This window comes from Aethina tumida, chromosome 1 (genome assembly GCF_024364675.1).
Source record: "Aethina tumida isolate Nest 87 chromosome 1, icAetTumi1.1, whole genome shotgun sequence".
In the NCBI taxonomy this organism is placed as follows: Eukaryota; Metazoa; Arthropoda; class Insecta; order Coleoptera; family Nitidulidae; genus Aethina; species Aethina tumida.
In genome coordinates, this window is record NC_065435.1 from 61,651,101 (window position 1) to 61,664,483 (window position 13,383).

Here is a 13,383-nt window from a genome sequence, read left to right on the forward strand (position 1 = left end):
GTAAACAATTTTGGGATACTGGAACTATTCTGGTTGACTATTAAATATATGTACATCCAATTATTTTTTAAACTGTTTACGTATAAATAATAATAATAATACCCAAAATAAACATATTTGATTTTAAATAAATATTTATATTTTCATTTTCGAAATTCATAAGCAGAGAAGAAGAAGAAGCAACTCGTTGACAGTTTGTGTTTTGTGTGGTTTATGGTGTGATATATGTCAAAAAATTACTGTCAGTGATTGCGATGAGGATCCTAACATTATTTATTTCTATATTTTTGCCAAATTTAATTAGAGCAGATTTGTCCAACAGTCTTGAAGAAGGAAATGATTCCTCTAGATATACTATTGAGGGCAGAGTATTTCCCTTGTCTGATTATCAAACCTCACAAACCAACTGGCAAACAAGTACAAGAATTTTGGTGAATGGAGGTGAATATATTGGATTTGTTAGAAAAGATGGATCATTTTATGTTAATAATGTGCCGAGTGGTTCGTACGTACTAGATATTTTAAACCCTGATTATACATTTGAACCTGTAAGGGTTGAAATTAATTCTAAAGGAAAGTTCCGTGCTAGAAAAGTAAATTTCATTCAGTCAACAGTGGTACAGCTGCCATATCCTTTACGAGTTAAAGCTTTATCAAAAACCAGGTAAAATTGAATAATTCTCTGTGAAATTATGAATATATTGATTCAATTTTTTTTAGATATTTTCAAGTAAGGGAGCAATGGAGACTAACAGATTTCTTGTTCAACCCAATGGTCATGATGATGTTCCTGCCACTACTACTTATTATGATTTTACCAAAGATGATGAACGATCCAGAAACAAAAAAAGAAATGGAACAGATACAAAGTCTAACAAAGTTTGATATGCCAGAAATGTCTGACTATGTTTCAAACTTCCTGGCAGGCAATAGTGCTAGTTCTAATCAACAAAATAAAAAGGCTGTTAAAAGCAAAAAAAGGCAATAGATTAATGTAATTTTGTGTTGGACACACTATTTATTTTAACATAATTTGTATAGTCGTAATTTTGTTATGTAATTACTAAATTGTCACTGATCAAATAAAACTACAAGTTATAAGTTTTGATTTTTATTTTAGCAAGAACAAAAACTTTATTTGAATAGAAATTCAAATTTACAAAATAAAATATATTCTAGAAAAATAGAGAAATTCAGTTAAATTACTCCTAAAAAATAAATAAATTTAAATTCTATCCTGCTAGGATTTTTTAACAAATAAACAGTATTCACAAACGAACAAAATTAAAGCTATTAAAAGATCTTTGGTAACCCATGAGAAAATCAAACAATAAAAGAAGAAATATATAAAGTAAACATTTTCATTTTGAGATTCATCACGAGTCCACTCAATACTTAATAAGTTATTACTTATTGGGTTGTTTATGTTGTAGTTCACATTTCTTAACATGTACTTCATAATCAGCGTCAAGAGAAAAATTTTTGTCGCAAAAGTCACACTTTCTTCTCTCATCTCGGTCAGGTTCTGCTACATCCATTACAAACTCTTCTCCACAAGATGATGCATGTGTCTGTAATAAATTTTTTAATTTTGAAATTAAAGTAATAAATGAAGTCTCTATAAAATAAGTAAATGATCCATTTAAATAGAAATATCTACAATATTCTAAAGTTATCATTTGATCTACATAAATAATTACAGTAAACTTACCTCAATTTTATCCGGATGGAAATCCTTGGTGCAAATTGGGCAAGTAACCATTTCAACTGGAGTTGATACTGCTGCCTCTTGCTGTCGATTGGCATTTTTACGTAAATTGGTACCTTTATTTTTATTTATTTCTGTTAAATGTGATTCTGTTGAGGAACTTGCACCATCTCCAGCACCTTTAGTAATTTGTAAGAATTATTAAATTCGATTTATTTACCTACTTGTTCTATAAATTTTACTTAAAATACTCAATAAACTTACCCCCTCGTCTTTTTCTGTAGTTTATAGGACGCCTACAAGCAATCGGTAGCGGTGGAGTAAGTCGTACTCTTTGAAAAGCTTCTTCAATAGTTTGAGTCTGTTCTTCCTCTGAAATATTAAGACTCCTATCAAACTGTTCCATTTGATCTTCCTCCTTTTTCTTCTTTTCTACTTCCACTTGTGCATTCTCCAAAATAGTAGCATTCCTGCTAGATTTTGGTGAGTCGGAGAATAGTGAAGATCTGCTGAGGATTTCTTCATTTGTCATTTTCTTCCTATAAGTGCGACCCTCACTTTTCGGGTTTAAATTTTCTTTAGTGTCATCCATCTTCTTGCTTGTAGATGGTTGCTCAGATTTTTTAATTGGTTTGGCTTGAGCCTTTGACTTCTTGGTCATCCATTCATCATCTTCTTTGACTGGCTTGGGTTTCTTTGTTGTTGCATTATCAGTCCCATTTGTATCCAACACTTCATTATAATTCTTTCTTTTGGTTTGACGACCAGATCTGCACACATAAGTGTTTTCACCCTCATCTGTACTGTAATTAATATGTTCAGACAAGCTAGAAGCTGGTATTGGTTTAGGTAATGGAGCCCTAGTTCCTTTTTGAATTGCTTCTAATTCAAGCAATCGAGAACGCTCAAGGTGATAATTATACAATCGCATTGCTAGATCCTTCACATTATCTTTCGTTGTTGTTAATAATGGATGATCAGGATCTAATGATTCGCGAAATCCTTTTATACGTTCATCAATCTTTGCTGATGATGACACATCCTGTGTGTCACTGTCATTTTGTTCTGAGCTTTCGGCATCAGTGTTATTCGATGTGGACTCTACGTCTGGTTCTGTCTCCTTAACAGTTGTTTCAGTATCAGTTTCTTCTACTGAACCTTGAGAATTCTTTCTTGTTTGATCTTCTTGCATGGCTGTATACTCAGAATCTTTAATCGCATTAAAAAACTGTGTCTTCTCTTGTTCTGTAAGATTTTCAATACAAACGCCTGCGTCTAAGTTTTAAAACAAATATCAATTGAATGATTCACTGTAGAACCTTATATTTACCATTTAAGCGTTTTTCAATCAATTCCATATTCACATCACCCATTTTTATAAATCAAAAAGCGGCAATTCGAAGCAGACGCAGACAAAACAGATATTTGGCGGCTCTTATATGTCAGAGTAGCCAACAGCATGATTCAATAAACGAGTCACAGACACAACAGAAACTAGATCCTGTGCAAGTATTTCGTTGTCAATGGTATTTTGGTTCAATGCGCACAACTACGAATCACTGTTAACTTAACTTATTCCCGCTTTAAATTTGAACCGATTCTTATTTACATTCTTGACCATAAATTATATTGAATTAAATATATATATATATATATGTCGGAGGGTTCATGTGAAACGCAAGTAGTACTATGGGTTGCATACTTATAGTACTTGGGTGGAATCAGCGGAAGTGCTAAGCAGGGGATGGTACTCGAACCGAGGGTGACGGTAGAGGAGACCTGCGAGGGCGGACAGTTAAGCTCCGTCAGGGAAGCTGCGTAGAAGTCTTGGCTTGGCATAACCGTCGGGATCACCGCGTTTCATACAACTCCTACCTAATTGTTTGACTATTAGTTGTAATCCTGTGCCTGTTAGTTCAATTACATTGTAAGGACTATTTGCGTGTTATTTAATATTCGAAATGGCCGATAATCCTGACCGCGCTGCGACATCAGAAGTGGGATCTGAATCAAGATTTGAATCAGGATCAGGATCTGGATCTGGTGGAAGTGAAGTGAAGTGGGAGTCGCTATTGGAACAACAAAATAGGAACTTTTTGGCTCTTCTACAAGCTCTGCGGCCACCGTCGAATCAGGTCAGTGTAGAATTGCCAGAGTTTGATCCGGATACAGAGAACGCTGATGCACAAGCTTGGATCTCGACGGCAGATATGTGCATTTCGGACAAATCAATGAGTGGTGCTCCCTTGATAATTTTGCTTAGTAAAGCTTTAAGGGGTCAAGCATCCTCTTGGCTATCAAAAGTGACATACCCGGAGATGACGTGGTCGGAATTTAAAGACATTTTTGCGTCAAGATATCATTGTCCCGAAACAACAGCGACTGTTTTTCTAAATTTCCTAAACAATAAGCCAAAGGATGATGAATGTCTTGCATCGTATGCAGCTCGCCAAATGACGTCGCTAATGACTAGGTGTTCGAATCTGACAAGAGAAGAAATTCTAGCGAGTGCAGTTCTTGCACATATCGCATCATTCGAACCCAGGACTCGTCGACTTGCGATTACCTCCGACATCGATACAAGAGCTAAACTGCTAAAAGAACTGACCGTTTTTTTCTTATATGAAAAGGAAATCAACGACGAACGACTTCGACCACAACCCCAATAAAAAGCCTAAATTACCAATGGCTTCAACAATATGTTACAATTGTGGGAAATTGGGTCATAAATCGGACAAGTGTCGGAGCTCAAGAAATAATGAGAACCAGATGTCGAGACCCAGTACCTCGAGTGGACACCCATCATTCAATGGACCAAATTCAACGAAGCCATCGATTGCCTGTTTCAAGTGTGGACGACAGGGACACTTTGCATCACGTTGTACTGTACCCAACCACTTAGACGCCAATCCGTAGTCGAAGGGATCAAGTACCGAGCGTCGCGTCAATATGTGTTTGGTAAACACACCTGCAGCCACTTTAAAACATAAGGGTGAGAAGTTTTCATTTTGTTTTGATTCCGGGTCGGAATGTTCGCTCATTAAAAAATCTATATCACTTAAGCTTAATGGTAAACGATTTTCTAATGTTGTTGTTATGACTGGCATGGGACAGATGAGTATAAACAGTACCTAACAAATTTAGGCTGTTGTTGAAATTTATAATATCTCTCTTGAAGTATTGTTTCACTTTTTACCGGATTATTGTTAGCAACATGACACAATGATTGACCGAGAAATTTTGAGTAAAGGATTAGCTGTTCATATGACATTTGAGGAACTTAGCCTAAAGAAAATCAATGTAGTTAACATGTGCGTTTTAAACGATTCCTACAAAATTAATTTTCAAAATTTAGACATAGAAACTGACAAAAGCTAGATTTTCTTTTAATACGGAGAAATGTTCTTTTCTTAAAAAAAGTCTATTCAATATCTTGTATATCAAGTTTATGAAGTATGCAAAATTTACATAAATATCATAAAGTCATGTTTGATCGCTCTAAAGTCAGACACCAAACAAAATTTGATCCTATGTTTAGAATTGTTTTCTTCCTGATAGAGGTATTGAATGGTAATCTATATTTTTGAAGTCATTAAGTAGCAATCGAACTTATAAGTAAGCGCATGAAAAATCGTGGAAAATGCCAGAAAGTTATATTCCAGTTGAACTTGAAGGCGTTGAAAGAGACGTCAGTTTGAGTCCCAGTAGTGAGACTGTGGATTGTCTTACATGTGTCGATCTGTAACTGCAAGTGCAAAATCAGTTGGTTTTGATCATGGCGCAGGGGGCAGAGGCAATGTAGAGACGTTGTGTGTAGATGATCATTGTTTAGACGATGATTCATGTGTTTAATTGGGAATATTAACAAAGGCATTTGAATTATTATCAATGTTCATGTTTGGATATTTTGAAATAGATCTAAACAGTACCTGTGTTGAATGGAATCGGTTGTCTTATTTTGGGAAAGAGTTAATTGTAAAAATGTAATAATTATTTTATGAGTGTCTTGTAACAGATATTTATTTGGTATGACCGCATAAAGAAAATGCCAGAAAACTTTGTACCCAATGACGATGATTTAATCACTTTTTCTGAAGAAGAAGAATCAACGTAAATAATAGTTTAAATCTTAATTTTATTCATTTTTTATATTTTTATTATTATTTTATCATTGGACTGAAAACTGTGTGGACACTGATTAAGTTGAGAGCCGTCGCTGGTAAAGTGGCGAAGAGATTTTATCGCTGGTTAAGTGATAATTTCTAGTGAGAGCCGTCGCTGGTTAAGTGGCGAAGAGATTTTATCGCTGGTTAAGTGATAATTTCTGTTGAGAGTCATCGCTGGTTAAGTGATGACGAATCTGTATTGCTGGTTAAGTGATGCAGATCTTGAGGTTTTCATGTCCATAGATAAACTCTAGTCTTATATTCGAAAATATCGTAGATGTAACACGCATTGGGGCAAACTTTTATGCATTTGATTTGAAAGGTTGATAAAACTATCGATAGCCTGATATTAGTCAGGAAAAGCCGAATGAACTATTACTGTTTGAACTTAATTTGCAGGAAAATCACACGAGGACGTGTGACTTGTCAGAATGGCCGTGTCGGAGGGTTCATGTGAAACGCAAGTAGTACTATGGGTTGCATACTTATAGTACTTGGGTGGAATCAGCGGAAGTGCTAAGCAGGGGATGGTACTCGAACCGAGGGTGACGGTAGAGGAGACCTGCGAGGGCGGACAGTTAAGCTCCGTCAGGGAAGCTGCGTAGAAGTCTTGGCTTGGCATAACCGTCGGGATCACCGCGTTTCATACAACTCCTACCTAATTGTTTGACTATTAGTTGTAATCCTGTGCCTGTTAGTTCAATTACATTGTAAGGACTATTTGCGTGTTATTTAATATTCGAAATGGCCGATAATCCTGACCGCGCTGCGACATATATATATATATATATTTATATATTTTATTTTATAGTGTCTTATTTGTAAAGTATCATACAACCGCAAACACAATATTTTCAAAATTGACACCCTTGTATTCATGAATTATAATTTAAATCTTAAATAATTAAATTGTTTGAATATCATAGATAGATTACCACATAGATATTCCCCTTATTATTACATATTTAGGAGACATATTAAAATAGTAGGCGTAGGAGATTATAATTTTTTATTTTATTTTATTATTTAAGATTTCGGATAAAGTGATTAAACTTGTTTATTATATGATAATAATTAATAATTTATTATATACAGTAGTAGCTATAACAACTTTTTAAAATGTTATGTCATATTGATCAGATCAACATATACAAATGTGAACGTCGTAATTATATATAATATTCTCAAATAAATAATCTCTCAAAAACATTTATCGTATTATTTGATAATATTAATGGACTTAAACATCTATCTAAAATTTTATTGTAACAAAAAGTTAATTACCATTTACCTGTTCCACAGTCATCATAAACTACCAAAATGATACTAATCCTCGCCACAGGATTAAAACTTCGACTATTGTTATTCCTACTTGTGGTATTTTAGGGTAAGAGTGAGTGAGATAAAAAATTTAGATCTTAATTTTCTCGAAAGTAGAGTACGAGTCGTGCGCTTTCCCTTTTTTATTTGAAGCGTTATTATACCTAACTTTTTCGAGAAAGGAAATCTTTTTTAAAAGCTTATTTTAATGAACATATGTTGACTAAAGGGATCCCTTCCTATTCATGTTCTCGACGGTTTCTTTGTTCATCATCATAATATATTACATACAATTTCGTGGTATAAAAGAGTTAATAAGTTTAAATAAAAATGTGTATGCAATTTTATTTAAAATGTAGTTTTCCAACACTAATATCAAAACAAATATATGGTAGAAGCCACAATGATTTATGAAAATATATTAAAAATATGAGTTGTACTGCAATTTGATGTCAGTATATATAATATTTACTGTCTTTTCTGTTATTGTTGCATCTTCTATGCAACTGGTCAATCTAATTTTTTTCTTTAAAAAATTGCGTATTATTTTATTTTTCATTGGACAAAATTATTAATTAATTTGGATTATTATAATTATTTAATTATTGGTCGAAGTGAAACTGTAAGAAAAATTATTATTCAGATTTACCAAAATCGGGCGACATAAGAAAAGATGATAACGATTAAATAAGTCAATTGTTTCCCGTATTAAATTTATAGAAATTGGCCAAATGATGACTACGAAAAAAATTGTTTGAGTTCGAAAAAGAAAATCAACAATTGCATAATTTCTGTGTCAAAAAATAATCCAATCTTATCATCAAATGAAATAAAAGCCAACCTGGAAGAAATGGGATTGAAATGAGTTCAAGGACTGTGAGAAGATGGCTAATGGATGGGGCCTCGTTTGACCCCTACAAGCTACAACCCTTGTTTCTACTAAAAATATGAAAGTCCAATTTTGTCTTGCTTAAGATCACATTCACTGGATCACAAAACAGTGGGGCGAATAATTTTTAGTGGCGAGTCTAAATTTAAATTATAAATTACGGGAACTACTTATGTTAAACATCCAACTGGAACAAAATAACACAAAAAGTTTCTTATACCCACAGAGAAAAATGGTACCCTAAAACACCAAAAACATCGATGTTTTGTTTTACCCATCACAATATCCAGACATCAGCCCTATAGAAAACATTGTTCATTTAAATGTACTAACACATCACAGCAATTCAAGAAGTTTGAAGGAATATAGTGTTGTCGTATATTCGGTAAATGAGCCGAAATTATAAAACTAAATGGATATTATTCAAAATGTTAAAAAATGTCACCCTGTATTTATATTTTGATGCGGATGCATTATTTGTTTGTTTCGGTTTTTTATATAAATTGCAATTTAGTGATATGTAAAACTTCTAAAAATGTGACTTTTAATTAAGCTAGGTTGCGAGGCTTAGGATTCAAAATTACTGTGATATGTGAATACGATGTTTCGTATATCGATTCTGGGCCTACGATTGTAAATGCATTTGAACTAAATAGACGGTTAGTGGCTATGGTGTGCCTTTTGGATATTGGAATAAACGGAGTTAAGCCAACGAGCTGCCTCAAAAGAGAATCTATCATCTCGAAGAAGAGCTACAACACCTCAACAAGCTCTTTTTGAAAAAGAGAAATTTAATTATAGGGACCCGGAATAGCAGATTACCTCCAAATATGATATTTATCTATTTCATGTCAATGAAGTCAATCATTTTACCTTTAAACGTGTTTCCTTCAAAACTATATCTTTCAAATTTACTGCAGTTGTAACTCGAAAATAAATCATTCCATCGCTTAAATTTTTTTCTGCTTATTTTGTCCATATGACCCCCCAGTTTTTCGATTCTTTAAAAAATATAATTTTGACAGGTCAAAAATCATTAAATTTTCAGGCGAAATTAGACACTTTTTTCAAAACTCTGCTATTATGTTAAATTTCATTTGTTTTTTCACAATTGCCTTCTAATTTTAAAATATCAAAATTTTAAAATATTTGATGCAAAAAAAAAAAAATCTCAAAAATCAACTCGTTTAGGCCATCACACTAGGTGTGTCCCTTAAAATGCCTTTCAAAACTAGTTATGTTCAGTTCAATTCTGAAAAATATATGCAACATTTTATAGAGTAAGAATATATTAGTTTTAGTAATACTAAACAAAACAATAATAGCAAATTAATATTTTAACAGTTCACATTAAATGAAAGTTAGGACTAAAATATTTAACATTTTAAAAAGTTGCTACAGAAATGAGTACTATATTGATGGTACTGTATGTTTGGAAGGCGTAAATTATTGATGAATCTCTCTCAACACATCCTTCGCATAAAGTTTATTTCCATCGAAAGTAAAATGGGAACGGTACGACCGTCACAGCACAGAACAGACAGAACGGATTATAATAATACAGTCCGCGACCACAACAGCACCGAAGACAGAACGAACGCGCCGTTTTCACCTGTGTGTATGTACGCCTGGACCACCTGGCGCAAGCGCGTCGCTCATTACCAGCGTTGCCCGAAGGAAATTCAGTTGAACGCAGCGCTGCATACGCGGAGGGATATTGTCGTTTTCGTTGCCGCTAAACGCAAAACTACTAACCTGTTATTCACGCGTACGCACGTTATGATCGCCGTCGAAATCCGCGAATCGTTGAACAGTGTCTATTAGATTAGATAAGGGACTGTGATGTGTATGGTGCTGGGAAGTTTATAGATAAATTGCGGGACGATTGAAATCGCCGGAGAGGCCAGCGTCAACAACAACAAATTCTCAGGTAACTATCTAGTGTCTGGGCGTTAACCATTCAGAAGAAGCGGTTGGGCCACGACACGGTGTTTACGATTTCGAATGTTTGATCAGTTCGACCGAGTCGTGGCGGTTTTGTAAAATTACAGGTGTTTCGAGTAATAATTCGAATCCAACCTGGCCCAGATGATATGGGTGTGTGCAATAGTTTTTAAAAACAATTGTGCGATGATTAGTACCATGAGTCATTTTACATGGCTTTTTAAATTGACTCTGTGTTATGGTGATTGTCACCAGGAGATTTGAATTGACGGTGTCTTGGAGGGCATTGAGGTATTTAATGTAGGGGTACGTTGGAAATTTGGTACTGGGAGTTAAATTCTCACCGAAATATGGTGATTATTACATCGTAACCTGTGTGGTTTGTTTACAATCGTCTCGACCATGGTGCTCACGGATTCAACGTTTTTTTTGGGTGGAATGTTGACTGATACACGTTTTGTTTAATCAGGTCATTTAGCAAGTAAATTGTAAATAATTATATTAACGTTAATGTACTTTTCATAATTTATGTATAGGTACAGAATTTAGTAAATTCGTAATTACACCCTACCAATTTTCTTATAATAACTTAAAATCTTAAAATTTATTAAAATTGAAATTTAATCAAACTTTAAATTATAAAACGTAATTACTATAGTAATTTTTTATATATTTTTTGCTTTACCGAGTTATTTATTATTACTTAAACATAATTTTATTAAAATATTAACCCACATTACTTAGTATTTTAAATAAAACAATAATTACTATATGAGATGCATATATCAAAATGTCTATTTTATCTTTTTATTTGAAAATAGAATAGAATGAACTAGAACATTAACATTTTTAACACCATAAACTTTGTATTTATTAATTTTAAATAATGGAAATATTTATTTCAAATATTTCTGCATTAAAAAAATAAATTCATAGAAAAATGATTTTTAAATCCACAGTATTATGAATGTGCATATATACCTATTTCAGGAGATGCTTAACACATTGGTGTAGTTAGATTTTCTTTAAAAAATTGCTAATATGATTTCTTAAATCATGCCTTTAAATTACTCTTTGTGTTTTGGGCCAAAAAATGTGGCATTTTTTCTATAAGTGCATATTTTGATACTTTACAATTGAAGAAAAGTTAATCAAAGTAGAACTAAAACTACACAATCAAATGAAACACTGTATATAAGAAATTTTTTGAATAATTATAAAGAGTACATATTTTTGTATTATAACAATTAATTCTTTGAAAATTGCTATAAATTAATTTTCAAACATTTAACCAAATTTTACTTTAATTTAAAAAGTTATTTGCTTCAATATTTATAAATATATTAGTCGTCATTATTTACTACTTTATTCAAAACAAGTCATTACTGTATAAGAATTAATATATTTATCATACATAAATTTGAGCCCATAAAATATTTTATAAAAATGAATTATACAAAATATTCTTGCAAAATTGATTTAAAAAATAATCTTCAAACATTTAAGCAAATAGAATCTTTAAACTTTTTAAATGAAATCCGTAATTTGTATTGGCCTAACTATAAAAGTGTTTCTCAGAAATGTTTGTATTTATTATCTTTTATAATTATAAATATATTAGTGTCATTACTTATTATTTTAATATAAATAACATGAATCATTACTGCATAAGAAGAAATATATCTGTCATATATAAAATGCCATAATAAAATAATTTTCAAACTTTGAAGCAAATAAAATGTATACCAAATTGTCTATTTTATCTTTTTATTTGAAACACATAAGAAGTACAAGCATTTTTTTTATTGTAATACTAGATTTTTTTAAATTATATATTTGTTCATTTTAATAGCTCATTACATTTTATATTATAAAAAATGAATTCAACAAAATATTATTGCAAAACTGCTATAATAAAATAATTTTCAAATATATAAGCAAATAAAATCTATATTAAAGCAACTTTTTAAATGAAAATCTTAATTTGTATAGAAATTTAACTTTAAAAAGTTATTTACTTCAATAAATCTAACCATAAAAGTGTATTTTAAAAATGTTGTATTTATTACTTTCAATAATTACAAATATATTAGTTGCCATTACTTATTACTTTATTCACAATGATGAGCCATTATTGTACAAGAAGTAATATATTTGTCAACAAATAATTGTTAAACATTTAAGCAATCTCAAAATGGATTTTTTATTAATTTATGTGTGAAATTAAAAAACCATTAAACACTTATTAAATATAATTTGTTTATTACACTAAATTTCTAAAAAATAATTTTATAGACAGTAATTTTGTGTCAGTAACATCCTTATAACGTTGCTTCGTAATTGCTGTAAAAGCACAATTTGTTTGGATTTGACTGTTTAGTTATCTCTCCAGATATTGCAACACCGTCAGCCTTTATACATGCTTGAAAATTCCATAGAAGTGAGAATTAGTTTCGTTTTGGTCGAAAAACCTTGAATCATGTATTTTATAAATCTGTGCTCGGGATAATGAAATTTAAACGTGCGAATGTGATGCGAAATGTGAAAAAAAACACATGACAGTAAAAGTAATTAAATGCAATGCAATGATTTATTGAGTGAACAGCGTAAATAAACGAAGCCCACTAAAATAAACAAGTTGACCACATACACAGGTCCGTTATAAATAAGAATGTGTATAACACTACTAAATAAAATCCCAATTAATTAAGTGGTCGGCTTTCGATCTCAAACTGTGCCCGAAAAAATAATATTTTGATAATGGCGCAACAGCCAACAACGTTTCAATTTATTGTGTAACTTAACATGTGAACGTGTAACAAAAATTTTTGTCGGGCAGTTCTTCGTCGTGTGCCATTCGGTGACCGTCCAGTTCCAGTTATCGTACGAGATAAATCTGCGATCACGATAATAGATAGGACCGTTGCATCAACCCCAACCATTAAAAAGCCCACCCTCGACAGTTTTACGGCAAAGGGGGCGCGAAGCGGTGCATAATTCGGTTACCGTTAATATTAAACGTACACCACCGCATTTATTTATTCGCCCTTCGTGTATACATACACATTGCGATTGCGAAAATTTCGAAAATCAACGCGATTCCACGTATCGTGCGTAATAATCTCCCAGTGGGGGGTTGATTTAGCACCGAAATATTGCACTTATGAAGGCCTAATTTGATATTTCTGGGGCCGCAATTGTCGTTCAAGCTCGTTTATCCCTCCGGGCCAACTGTCACATGTAATGAGAAAATATTTTTTGTTAAATTTCGTTCTTAATTAACGAGTATTTGCTGTTGGAATGGTTAGGAAGGTTTTGTTTTAGAAAGATAATAACGTTTTTACGGAATTAAAGAT

The 13,383-nt window shown here is 32.3% G+C and overlaps 3 protein-coding genes across 5 annotated transcripts in view; 2 read left to right on the plus strand and 1 right to left on the minus strand.

Annotated features, from left to right (window-relative positions):
* Window positions 1-212: 212 nt before the first annotated feature.
* On the plus strand, window positions 213-1,101 carry LOC109598278 (ER membrane protein complex subunit 7). Its single transcript, XM_020014155.2, has 2 exons — window positions 213-664; window positions 721-1,101. The coding sequence occupies exons 1-2, from the start codon at window positions 255-257 to the stop codon at window positions 986-988; spliced, it is 678 nt and encodes a 225-aa protein (XP_019869714.1). The 5' UTR covers window positions 213-254; the 3' UTR covers window positions 989-1,101.
* Window positions 1,102-3,219, minus strand: LOC109598261 (uncharacterized). Of its 2 annotated transcripts, none has more exons than XM_020014145.2 (4): window positions 3,039-3,219; window positions 1,973-2,953; window positions 1,712-1,887; window positions 1,102-1,571 (listed from the first exon to the last, which is right to left on the minus strand). In XM_020014145.2, exons 1-4 carry the CDS (start codon window positions 3,079-3,081, stop codon window positions 1,407-1,409), a joined length of 1,365 nt encoding a protein of 454 aa, XP_019869704.2. In that variant the 5' UTR covers window positions 3,082-3,219; the 3' UTR covers window positions 1,102-1,406. The 2 variants fall into 2 exon arrangements, with proteins under 2 accessions (XP_019869704.2, XP_019869696.2); XM_020014137.2 differs by having other exon boundaries at window positions 1,973-2,983.
* Window positions 3,220-9,771: 6,552 nt separating this feature from the next.
* The window catches only part of LOC109598002 (CD109 antigen), a 36,527-nt gene continuing 32,915 nt past the window's right edge, over window positions 9,772-13,383 (plus strand). Inside the window, exon 1 of one of the 2 annotated variants that reach the window (XM_049966185.1) lies at window positions 9,772-10,013. The gene's annotated coding sequence lies outside the window, so the exon portion shown is untranslated. Of the gene's footprint in view, window positions 10,014-10,314; window positions 10,334-13,383 lie in introns of those variants that run through there. The other variant, XM_049966190.1, reaches the window with a different exon arrangement.

Excerpts from the sequence above, each read along its gene's own strand:
- LOC109598278 (XM_020014155.2), top strand. The coding sequence starts at position 255 with ATGAGGATCCTAACATTATTTATTTCTATATTTTTGCCAAATTTAATT. Across the intron at positions 665-720 it reads AAAGCTTTATCAAAAACCAG|ATATTTTCAAGTAAGGGAGC; the intron begins GTAAAATTGAAT and ends AATTTTTTTTAG.
- LOC109598261 (XM_020014137.2), bottom strand. The coding sequence starts at position 3,081 with ATGGGTGATGTGAATATGGAATTGATTGAAAAACGCTTAAATG. Across the intron at positions 1,888-1,972 it reads CTACAGAAAAAGACGAGGGG|GTGCTGGAGATGGTGCAAGT; the intron begins GTAAGTTTATTG and ends AAATTACTAAAG. Across the intron at positions 1,572-1,711 it reads TCCATCCGGATAAAATTGAG|ACACATGCATCATCTTGTGG; the intron begins GTAAGTTTACTG and ends AATTTATTACAG.